The sequence below is a fragment of the Anser brachyrhynchus genome (assembly GCF_964034855.1).
Source record: "Anser brachyrhynchus genome assembly, chromosome: 8".
Taxonomy (NCBI): domain Eukaryota; kingdom Metazoa; phylum Chordata; class Aves; order Anseriformes; family Anatidae; genus Anser; species Anser brachyrhynchus.
The window spans coordinates 2,674,218-2,698,619 of NC_137702.1; the positions used below are offsets into that span (position 1 = coordinate 2,674,218).

At 37.6% G+C, this 24,402-nt stretch overlaps 1 protein-coding gene across 2 annotated transcripts; it reads right to left on the bottom strand.

Moving 5' to 3' along the window:
* Positions 1 to 514: 514 nt before the first annotated feature.
* On the bottom strand, positions 515 to 24,388 carry EFCAB7 (EF-hand calcium binding domain 7). 2 transcript variants are annotated; one of them, XM_080603386.1, is made up of 14 exons: positions 24,137 to 24,388; positions 21,742 to 21,929; positions 18,861 to 19,072; positions 16,587 to 16,673; positions 15,831 to 16,026; positions 14,680 to 14,804; positions 11,034 to 11,175; positions 10,487 to 10,596; positions 9,375 to 9,532; positions 9,058 to 9,191; positions 6,700 to 6,848; positions 4,531 to 4,740; positions 2,157 to 2,264; positions 515 to 1,290 (listed from the first exon to the last, which is right to left on the bottom strand). In XM_080603386.1, the coding sequence occupies exons 2-14, from the start codon at positions 21,926 to 21,928 to the stop codon at positions 1,216 to 1,218; spliced, it is 1,893 nt and encodes a 630-aa protein (XP_080459512.1). In that variant the 5' UTR covers position 21,929; positions 24,137 to 24,388; the 3' UTR covers positions 515 to 1,215. The 2 variants fall into 2 exon arrangements, with proteins under 2 accessions (XP_080459512.1, XP_080459511.1); XM_080603385.1 differs by having other exon boundaries at positions 24,133 to 24,388.
* Positions 24,389 to 24,402: the final 14 nt, after the last annotated feature.

Consider the following 24,402-nt stretch of genomic DNA (forward strand, 5'->3'; position numbering starts at 1 on the left):
TGTACTTGCTAGGGGGGGGAAAGAAGAAGAAGAAAAAAAAAAAGAATGATCACCAGTAGACCTCCTTGAGCACCAGTTGCTGGAGCGCATAAATCACAGCCAGCCTCTAGCAGCACTCTCATTTTGTAACTGACATTTACTTTCCCAGTGTACGATTACAGCAGAGGAACACCAGAGTACGGGAGTTGCTGGCAGATAAATATAGCTTTTCAGGACTTCTTGCTGCCCTTGCAGATGAGGTCACATACATTTAATGGCTATTTTAAACTCAAGCACTTTTTAAGCATCCAGTGACCAGGGTCATCATTTTTTACATTAACAGACATTTAAAGGAACTAGAAAAACATAACAGCCTGGATATTTTTAGTACCTCGAAGTTGTTTCTCATTTCTATTGCAGCCTATATTAGTGGACTTTAGCCTCCTTGCTTCAGTTACCTTTGAAATAATTAATTGCAGTTAACAGTCAGGAGCACAAAATAAAATTGCCTTCCTCAATGAATGTTATTTCCTTATCACATGTGAAAAGCCAGACTTTATTTTATATAAAAGAATATAAAAACAGTTGGTAATCATTTAGAAAAAAAGTAAGGTAAGTATTATTAAGTTACAAAAATAAAAGAAAATAATATCAAAAAAGGGAAAAAAATCAAATCCTTTACCAGGTGATTAAAGAACCCCACCCCTTTATATTTCTCACATAAAAATCACAGGAGTGTTGAATCAGGAATCCATCAGACCAATTTAACGAAAGTTTTTTCTTAGTGAAGCAGTTCCGGCATGTGATGGAACTACCTTACATATTACAGAAAATAAGGGCATACTTAGGGAAACTAGCCATTATAAAGCACAATTATGTTGCAACTGTCAGCTATATTACTGAACAGTACTCACTTTTATCGTCTCTCAACGTTTTCATGCCAATGTATTTCATTAGGCAGTATGTGAATATTCTACTCTGTCAAAGGATTTTACATACTTACGGTTATTCCATCCCTATGCTATTGCTATTCATGTTTCTTAAAAGCCATTAGCAAAAGTGGGATTCCAGAAATAAATAAGTACTTATGTGATTCACTGGCTTTAACAAATGAAACTCTGAGAAGCAGCCAGCTTTGGAGAAGGACAAGACTAGAAATGGTCCAGCAGAAGCTGCCAAAAAAAAATCGTGGCTTAGTTTGAACACTGCCAAGAAACAGCTCTCTAACTAGAATGTTTAACGTAAAAGGGAATGTACACAATTGTAAAGCCATTCTTCCTGCTCGTTCAGCGGCATCACATGCTGAGAAACCTGCATACAAGAGAGAAAACATAGGTGAAACAGATGTTTATTGAAGAATTGTGTGTATGATACCTAAAATACTATGTAAGCAAAATTGTTTCAGAACTTATATCACAAACATTAAATGACACACATTCAGCATCTCTAATGAGATCTTAGTATTTAATTGCATGACAGCAAAAATTCCACAAGGGATGCTGAGCCTACAATTTGTACTGAATGGAGCAGAAATTAAAATTAATAAAACACCTTACAGGAGCAGGCTATAGATATCTAAATTGTCAGTAGCAATATTAAAATAGGCCTATACCCTGCCAGTGTCTTGGGACTGATTAAAGTGGATCTGAATGCATCCACACTAGAAAGCTGTGAAACATAAAATTGTTTGGATGCCTCTTCACTGAAAGAAAGAGACCGTAGCTTTAGAATAATAAAAACTGGATTTTCTTCATAAATGAATAAAGAAAAATATCACCATATTTTTGCCTCTGACTAGCACATTCTTGGTGTGCTTCTCAAAGCCATCTATATATCTGATTAAAATTGGTTAAGGAAAAAAAAACACAGCCTTAGAAAAATAATATTAAAAAGTATCAGTAAGTGGCACATGTGCCTGTTTCAGTTCAATACATGTATGAAAAACTGAACAGCTGCATACAGCAATCTGCGCTGGGAAACATGGATACATCAAACATGCCTGCAGCTCTGCAATATCAAGAGCTGTATCTGATCTGTACTGGTGGTGAAAACAGACTTCTCCACTATCCACATGCTCTTTATCATGACAAAAGACTTGCAAAAGGAAACTGCAAAGATGTCACATGATTTTTGCTTTTTGCTCAGATTTTGAATTGGCTAAACTAGAAAAATATTACCGTCATGGATTTTGGTGCCACTTCCACAGCAAAAACGGTAAGTCCCCTGTTACTTAGGCAGTTCTTACTCTGCTCATTGTTGACATGAATTATCACTTTGTTTTCAGACTGCAAATGAAAAAACATGAAGAAGCTCATTAGCCTTAAAGGTTAAGTGGCTGCTCTTTATGTAACAATCACACAATCCTCTTACTTCCTCAACGATGCTATTTTTACAGGGTACGAGGACTTTCAGGATGTTGATGGCTATTCTCTCCGAAGAGTAAAAATTTCAAATGTACCTTAGCATCATCAGAGCCCAAATCCATTCTCAAAAGTCACTTAAGGCTGATTGAATTAACTTCAGCACTTTTGAAGGTGCAACTTGGGAGCACAGTTAAGTGAGACAACTATTTGCCACACAGTGTTACAGATGCTAAAACTTTACATAGTTTCAAAAGGTGACTGGACAAATTCTTACTAAAAATAAATAAATAAATAAAAATAATAATAAAAAAATACGTGGAGGATTTTTAAGCACAAAGAACACATTTCTGTCCCAAGTAGTCCTTGAGTTGCAGATCACTAGTGGCTAGGACTGTGATCTGGAGAAGTGTCGCTAGATGTTTACCCAGTTTTTGTACCTGCAATATCCCCTGCAGGACATTTTTGGAGACAGGGCACTGACTTAAAATAATCTTTATCTGATATTGTATAGCCATTCTACTTTTCAAAAATCCTAACCCTCCAGCAAAAGGCCATTTCCTCAGGAGCTCATATTATACGTTCTCAAATTCTCACCAACCATGTAGGCATTCAGTGGAGACTAGGCTCCTAACAACTGACGTGAAATGCCCAACGTAAGGAGTATTCATATTCCTTCATATTTCACCTCCTTTCATAAATAAATGACCACTTGGACTGTCACAAATCAAAGACACCACACACAGGTATTTGTAAGAGATGCTCGTCAAGATGTGACCCATCACAATCTGCTGCTCATGGTTTGTTCCAAACTCTCCCTTGAGAAAAGCAGCTAACCTTAGCAGAGATTTTAAAAAATATCTGACTAAATAAATATAAGTACAGCCACTCAAAGAACAGACACTCTTACTAAAGGTGTGCAAATGCTTCCCAGAAGGATCCAATATATAAAAAACTGAAAGCTGAGGTAATGGAAAATTCCTTAACCACCAGTTTACCCCAGGCAATATGCAGACTCGAGGCCTAAGGACATGCTACTATACCCTGTATAGTACATTTTCTTAATTTAATTACAGAATAACAAAGACACAATTATTTCCATTGAAATCACCAGCACAATAACTGAAGACATGATCAGACTGCTTACACTGTGGAAAGCTTAGAAGGCAGATAAATAAAACTGCATTTTTATTATTTCTTTCCAGACGTTTACAATACAAAAAGTCTCCAGCCAACTAATTCTCTGATGAGATTTGCTTCAATGCAGAGCAGAGCTATTTATGAAATGGTGTAAATGGTAACGGTCAGTGATTTTAACCAGACAGCATCCAGTTTCCTCAGTAGAGAACTTGTCTCCTTCTCTGACATATCCCCAAACATATAAATAACTCCAGTATATCTACCCTAAAGGGCGAAGTGCACATCTAAACCTGTGGTTCCAGAGAGCCTCAGCATTCAGTCCTAAGATTAGTCCACCAACCCACACCCTTTAGCATGTTTGTCCATTTAAAAATATACTTCTTGCTGTGAACTTTTAAGATTTAAAGCACCGTAAGTTTACCATCGTACTGCACGGCATTTATTTACTCAAGGTTCCTGTTCTAAACGAAACTGAGAATGAAAAGAAGATCCACTTGGATCTACGCAAAAAGGTTTAAAATCTCTGCACCTCACCAACCACTTTTGCCTGGATTTACATTTGTTAGTACGGATTAATAGTGAAGTAGACCTGTAAGACTAGCAAATTAAAAATTCATCCACATTACGCCTCTAAAACACAATCAATGCAAATCACTTTCCCGTAAACACTGAAAATATAAATGCTGTAGTCTTTGCTCTTTCTGTAATTCTATTTCCTGTTCTTAATAGTATTTATGTTCTATTATAAATCTGTCTCCAATAATCATCAAAATATTGAAAAACTGAAATTTGAAGAAAAATATTCTGCACTGCTAACAGAGCCTCATTACCATAAACTGTCCTTTCCAAAAACACTGGAACTTTTGAGACTTTTGAACCGAGTCATATCTCAAAAAGGAATTTGTATCAAGCACTTAGTTATTTTTTTAATGAACTAGATAGAGAAACTTGCTATCAGAAAATGTAATTCTCAAAAATGAAGCACAGAGGGAAGAAGATAAATAATAATGGACATTAACACGAAGTACCTTACAGAAGTATCATGCCGTACCTTATTTTCAATAACAGAAGTGATTCGCGTGCCTGTTCTGTAGGTATAGACAATTACGTTTTCACAGCCATCCATTACTTTGGCATCTCCTTTATTAACAACAGACTTGCAAATAGCCCTGTTGAGTTGCCAGCTGCCTGCCTCTAGATATATGGCTTTAATTCTGGGTTTGCATTTTTCTGCATAGATGTCAATGACAAAGGGGCATGCCTGCAATGGAGTAAAAAAGAGTTTTATCATTAATTTACCCTTGGTTTTTCCCTTCAGATTTTCATCCGTAGTTCTTAAGTATTTGCATATATGCTCTGAAGAGAAATAATCCAAATGTAAGTGTGTCGCTGAATAGTAAAATTTCAAAACCTGAAGCTGCGGTGATCTTTTAAATTGAGCATAAGGTAAGGACAGACAAATGTTCTTCGTGCCAGTTACAGTACGGTCGATACACAGCTTGGTGGCTTCCACTCCAACATAACCATTCCTTCCTCAGATAGCAAAACATACAGGAATTAAGATGACATACGAATGTCAGTGTCCAAAATAGAACTGTCTGCTTTACCTGTCACATTCTTGCTATTCGTGCCATTTCACACAGATTTAAAATATCCGCAATGTTGCATTAAGCACTCTGCTCTTGCCGTATCTTGGCTAAGAATAGTATGCGTAACAACCAGGAGTTTGCATTTTCTTAGACTAAATAATAGCAGCTTGGTTTCTTTCAAAAGGCTGTTGGAAACCGCTAGGATTTTTCAGTACTGTCTTGAACTTGTTAGGCTCAATGTTCCTGAAATATCAAATACTAAATCTTCAAAAATCCAGGAATTAAGAGGTTAAATTACAGACACAGGTTAAGTAGATACACATTTTTAAATGAAAAAGTAAAGCATTCAGAAAGTTACGTTTTCCTTTGGAAAGCAAAAACTATAGCCACGAACCACAGTTAATAATAAGGCACAACATATCTACAAGATACATCTAACTTGATAAAAACCTCCTCAAAATTCATCTTTCTTAGAGGATAGCTCCCTCTTATGGGTTAAATGCAGAAAGACAGTTTTGGACTTGCAATGTTGATCATACTTGCAGGAAAAGGAGAAAGTGCTACTTGTTACATAATCATTCACCATGATGTCCGCATTTTCACTGAAGCCAGCTTTTCTTGGAGGGAAAAACGAATTATGAAACTATCTACATATTTAATGTTTTTAATGAATGGTTAATATTTTTTCCCCTCTTCATTCAAAATATCCTCTTTCTTTAGTGAGAACTATTAACGCCAACACTGATAGTGTTTAAAAAAAAAAAAAACACACCTATAAGCACACAGAAAAAATAAAGAAATAACACCTGGTTCATTAAGCAAACAGTTGCCACCCAAAGCCCTTTCATTAAAATTTTATGTTGAACATGTTCAGACACTATTGTGAAAGGCAACATTGGGCCATGTCTGAAAATCTTGAACTCAATCCTGTTAAAAACAAAGTTATCCTAGTCGACACAACACACTCCAATACTTTCTAAATCCATTCTAGTCCCCTTGTTCTCCATCTGATGTTACTGTATTAATTTTCAAGTTACTGTAAGCAGTAACAACGTGTTTGCATTACAATAACTTTTTTGTTATATCATGACAGGATATTCAGGCTGGATATCAGGAAAAGGTTCTTCACTGAGAGGGTGGGAGTTGGACTCAATGATCCTTGTGGGTCCCTTCCAACTCAGATATTCTATGATTCTATAACTGTTTGCTTCTTTTATGGCTTGCGCCAGCAAAACAACTCTTTTAAACAGAGCAAGTCCTGCATTTTGTAGGTTTGCTGACAGGTCACAGTTCTACCAGGTCACTGTCTTCTTATTACTGCTCACCAGCAAGGTGCACGAATTCTTTCAAGAGGTATAACCTGTTGAAGATTCCTTCCTGTACAACTCCACAAAATACTGTCTTTCTCTAAGGCAAAAGGTGAATTCTCTATTTCAACAATAATAGGGTTATCTTAAGAAAAAGAATGCGATACTGACTGAAAGTCTTGGTGTAAATCCTGTATTAGGAATGTTTGAACTGGATCACTGACCTACTGAAATCAATTTATGTTGGACAGAAACAGTACTGCAATTAAACATGTGCAGCAAGTTGTATGTGAAGCAATTACTTTTGCTATACAGCTACCATACCTCTGTCATTTCTAATGCTTTATTGTAGCCCAGAGACAATAAAGTGACCCAAAGGTCACTAGGATCCCCTTCACGGTCATTGGCTTCCATGAGATTCAGATCCAAAAATCCTTGTCTTGTTAGTTCGTTCTTCTTCATATCAAAATTCTCTGTTTAAAAAGAAATAGAAGGTAACACTTCAGTGTCTGAGCTCTCTGCAAACACCCTTTGTCTTTCCAAAGCCAAACTCCCACTTAATGGTAATGAGGTCTCCAAGATGGAGCCGTCTTGCAGCCTCAGGCTGTCCAAACACGATTTGGGAAAGAATGCCCTTGATAAGACGCGTGCTTTTTGCAGAGCTTCATTGTGGATTTTAGATAATGACAAGAAACAGCTGGCCCCTTGTATTACCTAAGAGAGGGTGAGGTTTTGAAACAGAAATAATTCTTATTGATTTATTTATTTATTTGCCAGCAGTATCTGTTGCGGCTGAGATTTGCAGAATAGGGTATATTAGGAATGGGAAATGAAAGTCTGGTGGGGCCAGCACCCTTAGCGCTTGAGGTCCTTGATATAGAAATGATTTACTTAGTTCTTAAAAAGCAATAAAATGCCAGTAATCCTAACAGCCCTCTCTTGATAGAATATGGTAGATTGACCACTCTAATGTCAGCAAACACATAATTGAAATGTCCTTGTGTCAGGGATTTTTAAAAATGGTTTTCTCATCTTCATAACAATGCTAAATCTTTACTATATATTATTAAAAAGGGATTACCAATTTAATAAATCTATCTAAGGGTACAGATGCTGTAATAAATGGCCTGAACTTTGGTGTCAAGATTTATGATATTCGTCTGAACCCTTCAACTGATTAATGACCTGGTAATACATTCACCATATTCTCTTCTTTCCCCTCTTTCACACTTCACACCCCCACACCCCGCTCCTACTCACATTAAGACTAGTTCACAAATGCGTACCACTGACAAAGCAATCAAGTGGGGAATAACATGTAAAGGGATGAAAGAGAAACTGATTTATTGAAAAGTATTTTTGTATGATCTGTCCATAATTTAGGACAAAAAATCTAATATCTTTGAGTGATTTGGGGAGAAACAGTTGGCACAACTTGCCAGATCTCAGGTATTTTGGCCCAAATTAATCAATGTGTCATAGGCTACAAAGCAGTTGTACCTAACAGATGCTATGGGCTGGTATGTGATGATACGCCATACAGGTATTTCAGACATGGGTTGCAGAAAAAACATGTATTTTGTATAGAAACTTCTAGTTTTCATACAATGGCTTCTGAATTTCCAGTTTGTCCAGTCACTTCAGGTAAACTGTCAATGCTTTGAAACCACTGCTTCCACACACTGTGTTATCAGGGCAGCCTACAGACACTGGTGGTTATGTTTTCCTAGCCCTGTTATGAGGTGAATATGTCAATTCTAAAGGCCTTTGCAATGTCACAGAATTCCTTTTTTCTCAAAATTGACATTTGTGGCCCAATGCTGCTCCTGCAAGCTGGCAGGATGTCCAGTAACATTGGCAAGATGTATCTGCAGACAGAAAACAAAGTACAGCTGGAAGAAGCTCGGCTATCTGTCCGCTTCCCCATCTCACTCGTGGAAGCCTCAGAAATCTCACAGCTCTCATATAGCACAACATGGACAAACTGACACACCATATATAAACCTTTGAAAGACAGATTTCCAATGAAAAAACTGCTTATATCTGAAAAACTATATAGTTGAAATAGGTGTTTTCTAATGTCTAATTTTCTAGGTAACCATAGTAAGCTCCAGATGCCCTTGTAAGCACTTTACATGATTAAATGCCCCTCTCAATACCTTGTGAGATATGAAAGCAATATCTGTTTAAACTACAGAAAGAAAATTGAATCAATAAATACCTGTTATAGCCCAATTCACTATATGATCTGTGATTAGAAAACCTGTGTTTTTTCGCAGCCGTAACATCTTTAACTTACAGAACTTTGCAATTAGCAATGGGAAGAATTTTCTTAAAAGAAGGTCAGAGGCACACAAACCAGAAGAAAGCAAAACAAAGGACAGGAGATTGGAAAAGGAAAAAAAAAAAGAGGGGGAGAGGGAGAAGAGAACAATATCATAGAATGGTAAAGAATTTCTTCCTAGTATCTAACCTAAAGCTACCCTTTTTTAGTTTAAAACCATTACTCCTTGTCCTATCACTACACTCCCAAGGACCCCCTTCTCCTGTTCTTAGCATAGGATACAGAATGCTCAGCCCTTCCAGACTATATACCACTATATACGTAATAGGGTGCTACAAACAGGTTGCAAGTAGATTTATAGCTCTAATTAGTTGTATCAAGTGCAGCAACAAACTTACCTTTACATACAGCCCATGCTTCCTCATCGCATTTCTCACCACTAGTTCTCAGCTCAAAGAAATTGTATTCCTCCAAACTCAGAAGGCCGTTTCCATCCAAATCAATTGTTTCAAATATATCCAATAAAACTGCTCTAAAAGATGAAAAAGGCAGAACTATTTCCAAATACTTCAAACTTTTCTACTGTTTCATAATATTGTTGATAGCTATTCAGTTCACAACAGTATTTCAGTAACATAGCTTATAAAAAGCTAGATGTTATTTAGAGTGCATACTTCTGTAGCAGCTACCATGCCTATTTGAGAAAATGGCTCACCGGCACTCTTTGGTAAGAGCTAGTTCACTGTCTTCACCTCTATACACCAGCTTTGCTTCTCCAGTAATCTGTGTTTTCACCTTCTTCAGCCTACAGCCCGTTGTGAATGGAAGTAGCCAGTAAAATCCCGATGCAAGCTCCCCTTTCCATCCAAACATCTGCTCTTAAAAAAGACAAATCTGTAAGTTACTTCTCAAATGATACCTTCCTTTATTACTAGTAATAGTGAAACAAAGGTGATTAATTACTTGAAAGCACTGGTAATGCTAGATTCTTTCCTAAAAAAAAATGCCTACAGTTAGATGCCATGTGATGTCATTTTGAAGACCCAAAAACTAGTGAATCTCCTAGTTGCAATAAAAATTAGAAGATGTTTGGGACGAGAAAGGAGAGGAGAACAACTGTTACAGTAAATGTCTAATAGCAGTCCTATCATTTTTCAGATCTGTAACTCTTTCCAAATCTTAAACTTCAGAACAAAAGCAGTCAGAATGAAGCTGACAAAACCCACTGAGTCTTTCATTTCCTCCATGATTTATCAGGTGTGTTCAAACTAGCAACTTCCTATGTAAAAATTCACAAATGTCTTAGGGTTTAAGAAGCAAGCTGAATACTTTCTGAGTACCAGTTGCTTCTCCTCCCTTCTTCCTACTATAGGAATGTTCTATGCACCATGAAGTTTAAGATCTTATATACGGCAAGCAGAAAGAAAATTAAACGGAATTGTAACAAACATTACTTTTTGTTTTGTATATGCATGAATACAACTGAGTTTCCACAGAGTATCTATATGGATAACCAGTAATTTGGCAACACTTGCCAACACACTACTTTATAATAAGGCCCTCACAGGCACTTCATTAAAATTCCAAACACGTGGCTTTCAATTCACCCCATCCAAAGGTCATAACTAAGACGGTATTACACATTACCTTGTGTAAATTCTGTCCATTTTGAAAGTGAACAAGCACAGAACAACGTTTCTTCTCTCTTTTAGCCTGATTAGGTACAGTTTTGAATTCCTTCCAAACATATGAGAACTCCCATGCAACAAAAACACATACATTGAAGGTATAAAAAAATTAAATAGGAATATAACAGAAACACCTAACCTCTTTGTTTTGTAGCTCGGTAAAGCTCACAAGCTGTAGATTTTCTTGGGTTTCATTTTCCTTCAGAACATACAAAGCAGTATCCACTGACAACCAATGACAAGATTTTCCTAAAAGAAAAAAAATCCCCAAAACAAATGCTTTAAATTTCACCAAATTGTTTTTTGTTGGAAATCCAAAATCAATATTTCTATTGTATTTACAGCATTGATCCCTGTTAATGTAATTTAAAAAAAAATCTATTATATATTTCACTGTTTTCTACAATTAGTAGAGCCTTATTACTTATTAGGTCTCTTTATACTACGGCTCCTCGATCCCAGATATTTACAATTAAGGATTTTAGGAAACTTACATCATATTCTCTTCTGAAGTTGTATAAAATATTTTTTTAATTATAAAAATATTGCAAAATTTATGAAAATTTTGCAATAATTGCAAAATATCACAAAATACTGTGAGAGAGAAAAGGCAAGTTGTATCAGCAGGAGGAAAGAAAATATTTTTTAGAGAGGAAAACTCTCCAAAGAGATACAAATACATTTACCTTCTACCTGACGAAGGTTTAAAGGCTTGATAGTAATACACACTGTAGACCTTTGAGGTATGTGCAACCTGTACTTGTGACTAATGATTTCACCATCTTCTTCTAAGTAGAAGCATCCTCTGGACTGTGCACATTGCCATTCCTGGAAACCAAAGAAACATTAGGTGTTGCCTTGATCTTTTATCAAAATAAAGACTCCTTTTCGGAAATATATTAATTTGATAATTTAATGAATGCTGCATAAAATTCACCACAAGGTGTAGCACTGATCTTCTGCTCTTTTTTAAAATGAATTTTCTCACATAGGCCTTTTCATGGTCAAGTTTTGCAGACCAATTAGTAGCATTGCTTTACTTACGAAAATGCTCCAAAATGTACAGATTACCCCAATGCTCTAATGGTTGAAATGAAATTTGAATTGCCATGAAGAACCAAACCGTATTCATGAAATCGACTAATTGTGTGATTTATCACTGAAACACTGCAATTTTGGTACTTTACTTCCATCAGACCAATCAAGCAAAAAACATAACTGATTAGCTGAACAACGAGGAGTTATTGCTCAGATGAGTGACAAACAAGTACTAGTAAAACCAAGTGATTCTTCTTGGCTTCTGTTAAAGCCATTGGAAAGTCATAAATAGAAGATAGCAGTGTTTGTGAATAGTACAGTTCCTAGAGAAGCCATCATTTTGCTAAAATGTTAAAACAGCTACAAGCTTCAAAACTTTTTTTTTTTTAACAGTAAGTCACTATTTTCAATTTCAAATATCGTTTAGCAAAAGAAAAATAAAGTCCTTACAGACATGTTGTATGCCTCAAAGAAAGAAAGATGTTCTTGATTTTACTTCTCTGTGATTAAGTCCACTATTTCTAGTTATTTTCCTAGCAATGGAAGATGAAGTTTCTGAGCACAGCCTAGCAGAAGGAATCTTTCAGTGTAACCTCAGCAGAGAGCTCTGTCCCGGTGGCTGTACTTATCCATGCAGAGTGTTCAGTGTAAAAGGTAAATTAACACGGATTTCAGAAGTGAGCTTGTAAAAAGTGGAGGTCTGCAGAAGGTCTGCACGCAACTCCCAGCAAGGAGACTGACTCCTAACTCAATTTAAGGCCAAACAGTCTTCATCAGAGTGCCATGTCTCATTTCATAGCTCTTAAAGTTAGTCCTCACTGCGATGCATTCACGCTCAGTTGGTGGTACTTCGCAGGGAATGACCTAAAGGTGTCAGGCAAGAACTGGACTTTGCTAGTGCACGTACACCCAGGGTGTAAAATGACACAATTGGTAACACATGCAGCTCTGATCCTCAATTTATATTTCTCTACTCAGAACTCTACGTTTCTTAAGAATATAAATTACTCAGGGACTCATGATTTTAAGAGCCTTCAGTCCTGGCCCACAGTTTTGCCACCAAATTCTATAGAAGTTCTATAGAAACAGTTCACCCAATTCTATAGAAGCAGTTAAGTAAAAGTTTGACAATGTGTTAGAAACCAAATACTAAACTGTTATCCTCGCAGAGAGCATAAGGTGGTGCTATATTCTCTAAATTATCATTGTCAAACTAGAAACAGAGATGTAAACGTAGGGAGCTAAATGATGATTGTGTGTTGGACTGGGTGATCTTTGAAGTTCTCTTCCACCTGAATTATTCTACTTTAATTTTCTTTCAGGGAAAAAAAAATAAAATATCAGCACTATATTAGTTACCTGTCAATCAGCTACAGATGAAGCCCAACAGGTCAGTGTGTTGTTTACACCAGTTACACTTCTGTATTTGTCTATTTCTTATTCTCAAATTATTTACATCTTTGAATATGTCACAAAACTCCACAGGAAAAAAGAAAACACACGGAAGAACGTGCTATGAACATATTCCATGGGTTTTGAAGTTTTTAAGTGTAGATGTTCACCATGTTTTGACTTTCACTGTAATCTTCTGCCAGAGAAGTGAAATTGGAATCAGTCCAACTTCACAATGGCAATCATGGAATGGTTGGGGTTGGAAGAGACCTTAAAGATCATCTAATTCCAACCCTGCTGCCATGGGCAGGGACACCTTCCATTAGACCAGGTTGTTCAAAGCCCCATCCAGCCTGGCCTTAAACACTTCCAGGGATGGGGCATCCACACAATTTTTACTTCTTGTCCCCAAAAGACACATGAACTGCAGAAAAAAAAAATTACTTTTCTACATACTTTTATACTGTGAACTCAAGGTGCACATTTTTAACACATCTTAGAAGTCTCCTGCTAATGTTTTAAATTTCTACAGCTATTCTTATTTAACATGCAGAATAAATATATTTTCTACATATAAGATAAAAAAGAAGAATTTGTGAGCTCTAGATTCCAGTCCATAGCTCAAATGACTCATTGCATATATGTTCATTGGTTTTGACAGAGCTTGTATTGGGTCCTTAATAGTTAGGGTTAACATATTTAGCAGTTCAATTTAAACTTATTCATGTTTATTGATTGATTTATTTTTTATATGATGCTTATCAATAGTATTCAATATCTGCAGCTGCTTTTTTTCGAGGCAGCTCTTACTGGCTTGTACAAAGAAAGAGGGATCCAATATTGGGAAACTGCGCAATGGTTTTGTATACTACATATCATGTTTGAACAAGGTGAAATTGCAGGTTAAATTGCATGGAGGTCCAGATACCTAAACAGACTGCAAAAAATTCCTCTGAGATTATGTTTTTAAATTTTAATATAGAACAAATGTCACTGTATAGCAATGCCGAAGATATAAAGGACTTCAGAGTTCAATAACAAATACAGAGTTGTTATTTGAAACAAAAATGTAACTCATGAGAACAATCAGTTCAGTTTTCTAGCAGCAGTTATACTATGTGGTCATAACCATTTTTTTCCTTTCATACGGAGGTCTCAAGGTGCTCATTTTTAATGTATCCTAGCAGTTTCCAGTTAATGTTTTATATTTCTACAGCTATTATTTTCTGTTGAAAGAAAACTAGTAAAGGTTCAGTCGAGAAAGGGAAAACAAAGGAAAAAGATCAATATTAACACTCTACAAATATTGACTTAGCAAAGTGACTTTGTTGTCTTTCTCCCACAGGAATTTATATTGAATGAGTGATTTATTTAAAAGAAAATACTGATAGGACATATTAGTCTAACTAAAAATCAATATTTTCAAGCTACAGCATATATTTACAAATTAATGCCCAGCAAACTGAATATGCTCAGAGATCTGTTATTTATTTCCAATTACCTTTCATATAAAGGTTTATGATACACAATCTTTCAGACTACTTAAGCATTTAAAGTTCTCACCAACCTAATAAATTATTCAATTTTAAATTTCTCAAAAAGTCGTTAAACGTTTTATCCAACAGTGGTTTCATTTATAAAAAAAACACACTTTGTTCTATTAAAGCTTCACACCTGAAAAATTATTTTCAATAATTAGATGTCAGCAAAACCAACAGTATATAAAAATGTTAGTAATAACACGTATCAGGAAACCTCTTGATAGTTTATAGCTGCCCTTGACAAACTGTTAATAAAACATAAGCGAAAAATCAGAGAAAAACAGTTTCTTATTTAAAATGCAGTAACGTATGTGCCTAGAGGAAAACAGAATAATCTCAATAGGACTAGCTTACATGATACCTTTATTGTGTGTGGCTCAATTAGCTTTGTGTTTCTGTTGCTACTGGCACCCATGCTGACAGTGAAAGAAACGGATGCTTTGCAACCTTGAGCTGATAAGGGTCTTGAAGGAGTTCTGCTGTCACCTATAAACATAGATATTTAGTTATTATTGCATTATTGTATCCCACCTCTAGTGCTATTTGTCATAAAGCCTTAGAGAGACAGAAAAAAAAATGGATAACAAGAACTTCAATCTGATAAACTGACTTCCCTTACAATAATTTAACACAGTCATTCATTAGCCAAACATCTTTATTTCCCTGACTGTGCATCCCAGGTGAACGGGCATACAAATGGAGAACCTTGGAATCCAAATCTGCCTGAAGGACAAGAAATTGTTACCACGGGATTCCACTTACCTTGGAATCAAGGTAAATCTATCCTAACTGGATAGGTTTAACCTGCTTCAAACGCACAGGTGCCCAAAGCAATTACTTCCAGGCCTTTACTTTCTGGTTCCTTATGTTAGAGCAACTCTGCTAGTACAGTTGTTGATTTAGCTACATACATTCAGCGTTCACTGCTGTTTTGTCATCTTTGCACTTCCTTAGTATTTCTTAGAATCGAAGTAACTTAAACAGTATACACTCCATACAAAAACAAGTATCTTGTATGTAGTACCTTTACAGTCCATTATCCTGCAACCTTTTTCGAGTTTGGGAAAGTTTTTAAGTACCTTTATAACTTCGAGCATAATCAGTCTGAGAGCTTAATGTTCTTCCTGAAAAGTGGCCTCAATAATTGAAACAAACAGACTGTTTATTCGTGGATGTTTAAGGTTTCATCTCTCATGTGGAACGGAAATAAATAATTTGGTATGTTACAACACCCTGTGCATTCTTTTTTCTCTCTTCCATCTGGACTGTGTCACAGGAGAGTCAACCAAATTCAACCTTAACAATTTGACAGCTTCAGATAATAGATGCCGCCTAAGTCCACTTGAACAGGAGAATCAGATATCCCACTGAGACATTTAGCCACAGTAGAAATGAATGTTAGTCAACAACAGCCTCACTAATCTGAGAAAATTTAAGCAAATACTCAACTGCTCATTGACCCAGAACACGACCTCTAAAACAACGAAAGCTCCCATTATGAAAAATAAATACCTTTCGTTGGTGCTAGTTTGTGATCAGTCTTCCTGGAGATTTTTGGTGATGGTTTCAATACTGGCAGCGTGATCCCTTCAGTGGAAGTTTCACCTTGACTTCCAAACTGCTGACGCTTCAATCGACCATCAATTTCCAGTTTCTCTAGTGCAGTCTTGCAGCACTGCTCACTGGTTGCTATATATAAGTCACAAAACTTGAGATAAAGAAAGGCAATCTGGTAAGCAAAACATTCTTTCTCAGTTTTAAGAATGAAGATGTAACATTAGTAACCATATGTCAGTCATTGCTTAGAGATGCTGTCAGGAATCGATAAGATGCTGTGTCTTGAAAATTAGATGCTCAACATATACAATATTGTCCCCCCATACAAAGAATTGCGAAATATCACAGACACAGCAATTCTTATAAGTTAGCTAAGTTTGCTTTCAGTTCTCATCCTTATTACCTTTAATCCTTATTACCTTTAATCCTTATTTTCAGCCATGCTGTTAGGCTTTGCACTTACTATTAGCCTCTGCCTAAAGCATTAGGTTCACTTGCAGCGAGGAAAATGGCCAGGGCAGTACCCTGCCAGAAAAAATGAGGGAAACAGAAATACATACCTGAAGACATACCATGTTGCAGAACATAGGGCGCTGGTGGGCTGGGGTAAGGTCATCGATGGACCAACACACGGAATTGGTATGTACTGCATTTGATAATACCATTACTGCCCATAACATCAAGAACACCTAATATCACTGTTTGCCATACCTTCTTGTAGTCGAGTTTGCCACTGCAGTTAAAATCAGCTAGGTTAGTTATAGCGCTCACTTCATCCAAAGTCATTTTTTCACCTTTCTGTAATTAAAAACAAACAAAAACAACTTAGGTTTGGATTCTAGTGAAGAATACTGATTACCTACAGCACACGTTCAATAACAACACGAAGATTATTTTAATATCCTTTCAGGAAACCTTGTCTTGCAATACATTTAAATGGATTTTGATCTGAATCACCAAAATAGAGGTCAACAGTGTAAAAAAAATATGACCCTACAATGCTACTACATACTGAACAGATTAATTGCATCAGCTTACGCAATTTTGCGGTGCCTTCCGGAAAGCCATCGTGAATGACACTTAACTCAATTTCAGATCTTCCATAAGCTGGGGAATACCTGTTCTCAGTCATTTGTACTTGTAATACAGCATGCTGACAACCAAGATCTGACTTCGTAATAGTCTTTCTCACTCATTTACTTGAACTACCCTGTGACACCTACAGTAGGTCATTCTATATCTGCAATTGAGCTCACTAGAAGGGTTATTTCAGGTATGAATTCACCTTGCACCTGTTTATGTTTGGAATCATTAGTGTGCATTCAAAGCAATTTCTCTTCTTTCAGAACCACGTTTGAAGACGCCTTTCAGAATATCATCTTGAGCACCCCACTTCCAACGCGGCCAAAAGATTTACCTCTCAGGAAGCATGTCTTCCACAAGGTCCTCCAGCAATTTCCTCTATACAGATGCGTGGGACTGTTAGCAACGACCCAGCAGCATGCAACTGCTGTACAGAAATCTATTCCACGTCACTTTTCAGCTATAGATGCATGGTGTAAACCAGGACCAAAATCTAACATGAACTTCATCGTTGAGAAACATGTGATGTGGATATATGGTCCTGGAGCTACAGTGCATTGCAACAAACCTAATCCTGATCTCCCCCTCTTTGAACAGCACCAGTTGCTACTGCAGGCATGTCTAGTAAGTTCTTCGGTCTGGGTCTGTACAGAGCAATGCGCTGCCTTTCTGTAACATTTCAGGGTTTATGGATCTTCATGGCATAACTACAGTAGCACTCAACATCTGTTATTTCTGTCTTCTCCTATATGAAGAATGTTTCCTTACCGTTGCAACTTTATCTTTCTGATCATGCAGAATGAAGATTGAAGGTTCTGCCACTATGCTCAAAGTGAATAAATGAGTCTGGCTTGTTGGGTCAACCACAACAAATACAGTATGTAAATTGTTTCTTCTTTCTGTCCCAGTTTGCTCTCCTCTGCATTTCCTTAAACTTGTTTTATACTCACTTTTGAGCAGTCTACTAGAATTCTACTACTGGCCAATTTTTAACTGTTCCCGTTCCTTGGTGTTTGTCTCGGTTTCTATAATCTCAGAATACCACAAAAATCGCAGCTGCTATTTTAAAAAATGCTTTTCTAACCTTTCACGTTATACAGTGAAATCCAATAATATGGTGGCAGTTCAGTAGCTAAATAAAAAGTTCCAGATATTTTAAAATATGCCATTAGTTTGAGGCATATTAATGACATATACAAGTAAACCTTACAACAATTGCATGCTTCATATTGACAATGCATCATCTCTAACCAAAGTATTGACTTAACCCCACACAGCCTAAGACGATGATGAACTAAATATAGGATCCAGTGAAATCACTGAAGTGACAGAACATCATGGCTGTGATAAGACTAAAACATTAATCTTAATATTTTATGTATAACGTAGATAAATGTCATTAGTTTTTAAACTTTGTATCTGAATATGCACAGACAACTTGTAAGGGGAGAACAGCAAACATATATCATTAACTCTCTTGCAAAATCTGAAAACCCCAAAGGGGTGCAGAGGGACCCTGTAGAGAATAGAGCGATTTGCGCTAGCTGAACCAAGGGAGAGACACATACACATGCTTCCCCTTCTGCTGCTCCATTGCTGTACAGATAGAGCTTCAGCAAAGTATGTGAAAGTATTAAAAACATCCTTCACCAGTTTCCATCATCAAGGAGCAACTGCTGAAATGGACAGACAGGTTATCAACTAAAAGGCTATACGGAATGTACGGAATGGAAGAAAGATCGTAGATGACCACAGAAAATAACACCCAAAATTGGAGGAAAAAAAAAAAAGAAAAAAAGACTCAGTTATTGATTCTTTTGATCAAGAATAGTTTTACTATCCAATTTCCAAAATCTCTACTAAGGGCTACAAATGGATAATTAAATTTCATCTGATACTTACTGTTGTAAGAATTTTATAAAGTTCATCGTGTAAAATATATCCAGTGTTATCTGTGTCTATTTTCCTAAATGCTTCAAGCAATTCAGTTCTTGTGGCTGGTGTTTCTTCTTTTAAAATAGTACAAAAATCATCAAAATTCAGTGTAGTTGTTTGTGAAGTCCAGTATTTATTAACTGTCTTCTGAGATGGATTTCTTCCAGCCTGTTGAAGTACTGAACAATAAAACACAATGCTAAGTACATATTCCAGCTGTCAGTGGAGGAGTTACCTCAAAACATCCTTTAATCACTTCCCATGTTCAGATATTTTTTTATTTTTATTTTTTAGCACCATCAATCCAAGGGAAAACTGGCTCTAAAAGACAGTTTTGTTTATAATCTCAATCCTGCGTTCTACTGATACAGATTGACGGTGACCTTCCCTGGCCTTGAATTCTGTGGTTAGTACCAGGCAGCTCAGAGCAGCCTGAGGGGCAGCTGAGCACATTTGTTCCAGGCAGTGCCTGTTTCTAGGCCTGCATTCTAGATCATCCCTCACAACGTATGATCCGGCACAGAGATGACACATCCATGCTGTTGAGAACCACTTTCTTCTACACAAAAATGAAGAAACAGGACAGCAGTCTTCTAATAACACAAAAATATCACAAGAACCATTATTTTGCTTAAAGCTTACATCTTTACCCACGGTAACCTTGGGCACATAGCAATTGTAGCACACTATTCACTTACATTTAACAGAGTACCCTTCAAATTTGCTGTATTTTTATATAACCTGAGAGATCAGCACTTGCTATACGCTATGTCTCCCGAGTTTGTGGTTTTGAAAGTTCAATTAGACTGAGCCTTTTATTTATACTTCTTTACAGATTGATTCTTGGAAATACCCTAAGTAATATTACAACACAGGAAATGAAACTACTATCTGTGAGTAAGCACAACTCCTACAAGTAAAATTTTGCAGGGCCAGTCTCTAAGGGAATGTTGCATAGTTTAGATTGCGATCCAAACAGCATGTAGTCACAGCTGCTTCAAAGGTAGCACCACTCATGATAATTGCCAGAATTTTAGTTGCAGCATAAGTCTATAATAGCTCTCAGTAGTTAACATTTTAAAAGAAGCAGATTCTTTTATATCTCTGAACAGACCGGGAGCCTGAGCCTTTTCTGAGTTGACCTTGAAACCAAAATGCCCAAACACCTGGTACGTACAAAGTGCCACATGGATAGAGATGAAAGCCAAACCATATATAAAAGAGATGACACTTGTTCACACCACTCCTATTTTAAAATCCAGATTACCCAAAACTACCATTAGGATGTTATAAAAGCACTTTCATTGCAGCCCAGAAAGCCTGGATAACAATAAGTCTAGCGGGTAGAATTGCAAGTGGTGGCAGAGGGAAAGAAGCTACAATCAATGGATCCAAAAAGTACACTCAGCTTTTGTACTGGTTGCTTTCCATGTGGAGGCCTCGTGTACTTTAGGCATGGGCGATGCAGCAATTAGAAATGTTTCCTCACGTATGCAGAAAAAAAAAATATGGTCACTAGAATTTTGATCTAATTAAATGATTTGATAACACAGCATGGTTTTATCTTTAGTCATTGCTTGTTTTTCCTTACAAAGGATTGCAATGCCACAACGCGCACACCTCTTACTGGCATCATAATTGACGAGGAGAAAGCAACCTGTAGTATCAACAATCCCAAGCGTATTATGAGCTGTACCTCAAAACCCATAAGATCAAAAAAAAAACGATGACTTTTTAAATGACACATTTGGGTTCTTTTCATCTAACTGAAGGTTTATGTCTCATACTTTCTTTGTCAACTCTGTGAGCTAGAAACATTTCTTTTCAATAAAGTAAGCTATGATTTTCACATAACCGCAAAACTCCAGGTAGAAAATAGGACTGAAAGCCACTTCATGGGTTCTCTAACACAATCCCATGCTACTACATACAACACAAATAATCCTTTTCATCAAAGGACAAAGATATAATACAGATGGGGAAAAAAACATTTTAGTCTATGGAAACATTTTAACTCATGGGCAACTTTAATAAGAGTAAGAATTCTTACGAAATGCCAATGTCTGAAATAATCCATTTGGTCACAAAAATCTGGTATAGGAAAGGCAGCATTTTCACATATTACTCAAAGTAGCTTAAAACTGATCTGTGAGGCTATCTTTAGGGATGGTAAATTATCATATCCACACCTCTGACAAAACCTCTCCTACGAGTCTGCAAAGCTCCGTGTCACTCAATGCCAGTTACCATTGTGATTTTCTGTGATTATAGGGGTAATTGTCCACTAGAAACTGAACCGAGGTCAACCCACTTAATCATGTGTCAGGGAAAAGCAACTATTGCAGAAATGTCACAGTCCAAAAGCAGAACCTATGTCCACCCCATGTAAGCAACAATGCTGCCATCGAATTTGGCGGTGTTAAACAACTCACTTAGGTCCCCTGTAAGCTGTCAGCTGGTATTGACTTTTGCCCCTTCACAGCGGTGATTTAGAGCTGAGAAGCTCTGTATACTATTCCCAGTTCCATGAGCCATCCAACACCTAGCAACAAAGATTAAGGATTTGAGGAAAATGAAAACCGTTGAGGAATGGTAGTTTCTATAAACTTTGAAGAATCACTGCGTGACACGTTTTACAACAGGTGAGTGATGGACATGTCTTCAAAGATACGGCAACCAACGCTTGAAATCTGAACCCTATCTAAAACTACTGTAAATTCCTTAAAGCAGGTTCCAAGTTTATGCACTGGGACACTCTCACTGCTGAATTACTGGCTGCTGTTAGTAAACTACCCGTGGCAATCACCACACACAATAGTTATGGGGGGAAAAAAAATCAAATCATTACCTAAACGGAGTTGTTCTTTTGATTTAATATTTTCTAAACTGCTTTTTAAAACAGTTAGATAAGCTGCTCGGCAGTTCTTGTAGAAGATTGCTTCCTCTGCTTGCTGGGACTTCTTTCCTTGAGGACTTTCTGAGTGTGTGACTTTCTGATCACAGAGGGACGCATTGTTCTCAGGACTGCTGGCCATTCTGCAAAGAACACAATCACAGTTAGAATTTGTTACTCTTTTGCCTGCTTGATAAGAGTCTTCTTTGTCCCCGGATACATGGATTAGCACAAATTATCCTAACATCTAGACTGAATGCTTCCCATTTTCTAAATGAGATACTTATCTACATTTGCAGATCTCATGGCATTTACCTACAAACAAAAATAGCTTGAGTTATTGAGCTACTTCTTATGCACAATTTGTTCGTTATTGACAGTAAAAGGTTTTCTTTTATTGCATTTTATTTTCATTTCAGACATTTGATGCCACAGTGATTACAAGTTCATGTTATTTGAAAGCATAATAGTAAATTTTCAAGTTATCATCTGTGATGCAAACCATTGCTATCCGCGTTCAGAAATAAATCAATAGGTCTTGTCCTTATAACATATTTCCACTAGAACTTCCATTCTTGCCACGCTAGCTACATTCTCCTAATGACAGAAACAACAGAAGAAATTGTACAGAAGTGCACTTGTTGGCTCTGATGAACTCACCACTATTTTGCACAATTTGTCACAACAGTAAAATGAACGAACATACCATATACCATACCTGTGATTGTTTTGCTGCCAGTGCCTCTCTCATTGTTGCTATTGGTCAACAGCAGTAGCAAAAATAGAGTGGTTTGGGGAAAAGATGCCAATTTAAGCATGGCCATGGGTTGTGGGAGGCACAGACTAATTTAAAAAGCTTTTTTACCAAACAACAATAACAAAGTAAATTGATACAGTACTTACTCTGTGTCTGTGATCAGGACTGACTCAGGTGATGGGGGACTCCCTATTACACTTGTTGGTGTTAGCAGAAGAGTGAAATCCCCTTTGCCCTCCAGAGAAAATGACAGGTGAGTGTGCTGACGTTGGACTGTGTATTTGTCAGGGTTCCCTCTATCACCTAAAAGTTGACTTTCATCTTCTGAACTAGCTGAAAAACTGGGTAGTCTTATACAGCTTCAGCAATGATACTGTGTAATGTCGTAAACACCATATAACATTTAGTGTTTAAAAAGTGACACAATTATTAAACTGATGACATGCTTTTTTTCTGTTGCCACCCCATATCAGAAGGGGCTTTTGTTTTCTGTTTTTACAGTTATAACTCCTTAAAAAGAATGGCCAATAGTAAAATTGGTCAAAATTTTAACTCATCGAGCATGAAGTTAAACACTTAATCCTATTTTTAAGACTTACTTATTTCTGTTCCTTATATAAGTCTGAAGTTAAGCATGTACAAAACTGCCTTAGGACTTTTAAGAATGCTACCAATATAATTGTAAAAGAATTTTTGAAAAAACATTTTTTTGAAGTGATTCAAAGCAGTAACTAGTATTGTTTGCTCACTAATGGCCAGTAAACTTCAACAGCAGCTTTCTGCTTCCACCAAAGGTGATTAGGGTTTTTAGAAGACCACCACAGAGGGACACTAAATCGTGCTGTACTGTTGGTCTAACAGCTTCTCATATTATTTTACCCAATGTTGACTTCAGAAAATATATTCCAGTATAATAAATTGAATATCTCAAGTTCAGCAACAAGACAACAGCATCGCGGGGTCCCCTTCAGGACTCATTGGATTCTTACTTGGGAGGCCTAAATCACTCTCACCTTCTTGAGTTATATAGGTCTTTTACACTTGGGAAAGAAAGATAATAATCACTTATCATGGATGAAGTACCCTATTTATAATACACAGACCGCCTGCCTGACACTTTAATATTACACTGGCATTAGAAGGACCCCACAGGGACACCGCGATACAGTCTGGTTCCTGCAAACGGGTGTCACTATAATTAAGCACCAGCGGTACACACACACAACGGAAGTAGGTTAAAGTCAAGGAGGAAAAGAAGAATAAATGTTAATTTTCCAGTAACTAGTTTATAAAATGCGCACCCTCGTGCGCGCCCCTCGGACTCCCTGTTACAAGCGATGGGTCCGCGGCTGCAGCTCTGACGGGAAGAGCCGCCACAGACGGCTCGGAGCTCCAGGGGACCTGTTTGGGGCCGGCAGCACACGGCCCAGAGCGGAAAAAAAATGAAGTTTTGGACAAAAACCAGAGCGAGGGGAGCTACGCATCCCTGCTCGGCGGGAGAACAGCGCTGCGTGATTCCAGCCCCCAGGTCCCAACACACAAAAACTCGTGTGAGGAACCCGGAGTCCCCTCCTCGGCGAGGCACCTACCGACCTCCTGGGCTGGCCGCCGCGGTTCCCGGCTGAGGGGGGCAGCTCCCGGGACTCCCCTCACCACACGAGCTCCGTCCCGGTGGCCTCAGGGCTCGGCTCAGCCCCAAGCCGCTCAGCCCGACGAGGGGCCGGCTGAGGCCCGTCCTTCCCGAGGCCCCCACCGGCCCAGGAACCGAGAAGCGCTGGGATCGACCCCCGGGCCCCGAGCGCCGCCCGGCCGCCTGAGGGACCCGGGGCTCCCCGCCCCGGCCACCGCCCCCGTCCCGC

Bases quoted from the DNA above. Each gene is read 5' to 3' on its own strand.
- EFCAB7 (XM_080603386.1), bottom strand. From the start codon at position 21,928: ATGGCCAGCAGTCCTGAGAACAATGCGTCCCTCTGTGATCAGAAAGTC. The intron at 16,027-16,586 runs GTATGGCAAACA...CTTTATCTCAAG, and splicing joins GCAAACTCGACTACAAGAAG to TTTTGTGACTTATATATAGC. The intron at 9,533-10,486 runs GTTAGGTGTTTC...TTTTAAGAGCAG, and splicing joins CCGAGCTACAAAACAAAGAG to ATGTTTGGATGGAAAGGGGA.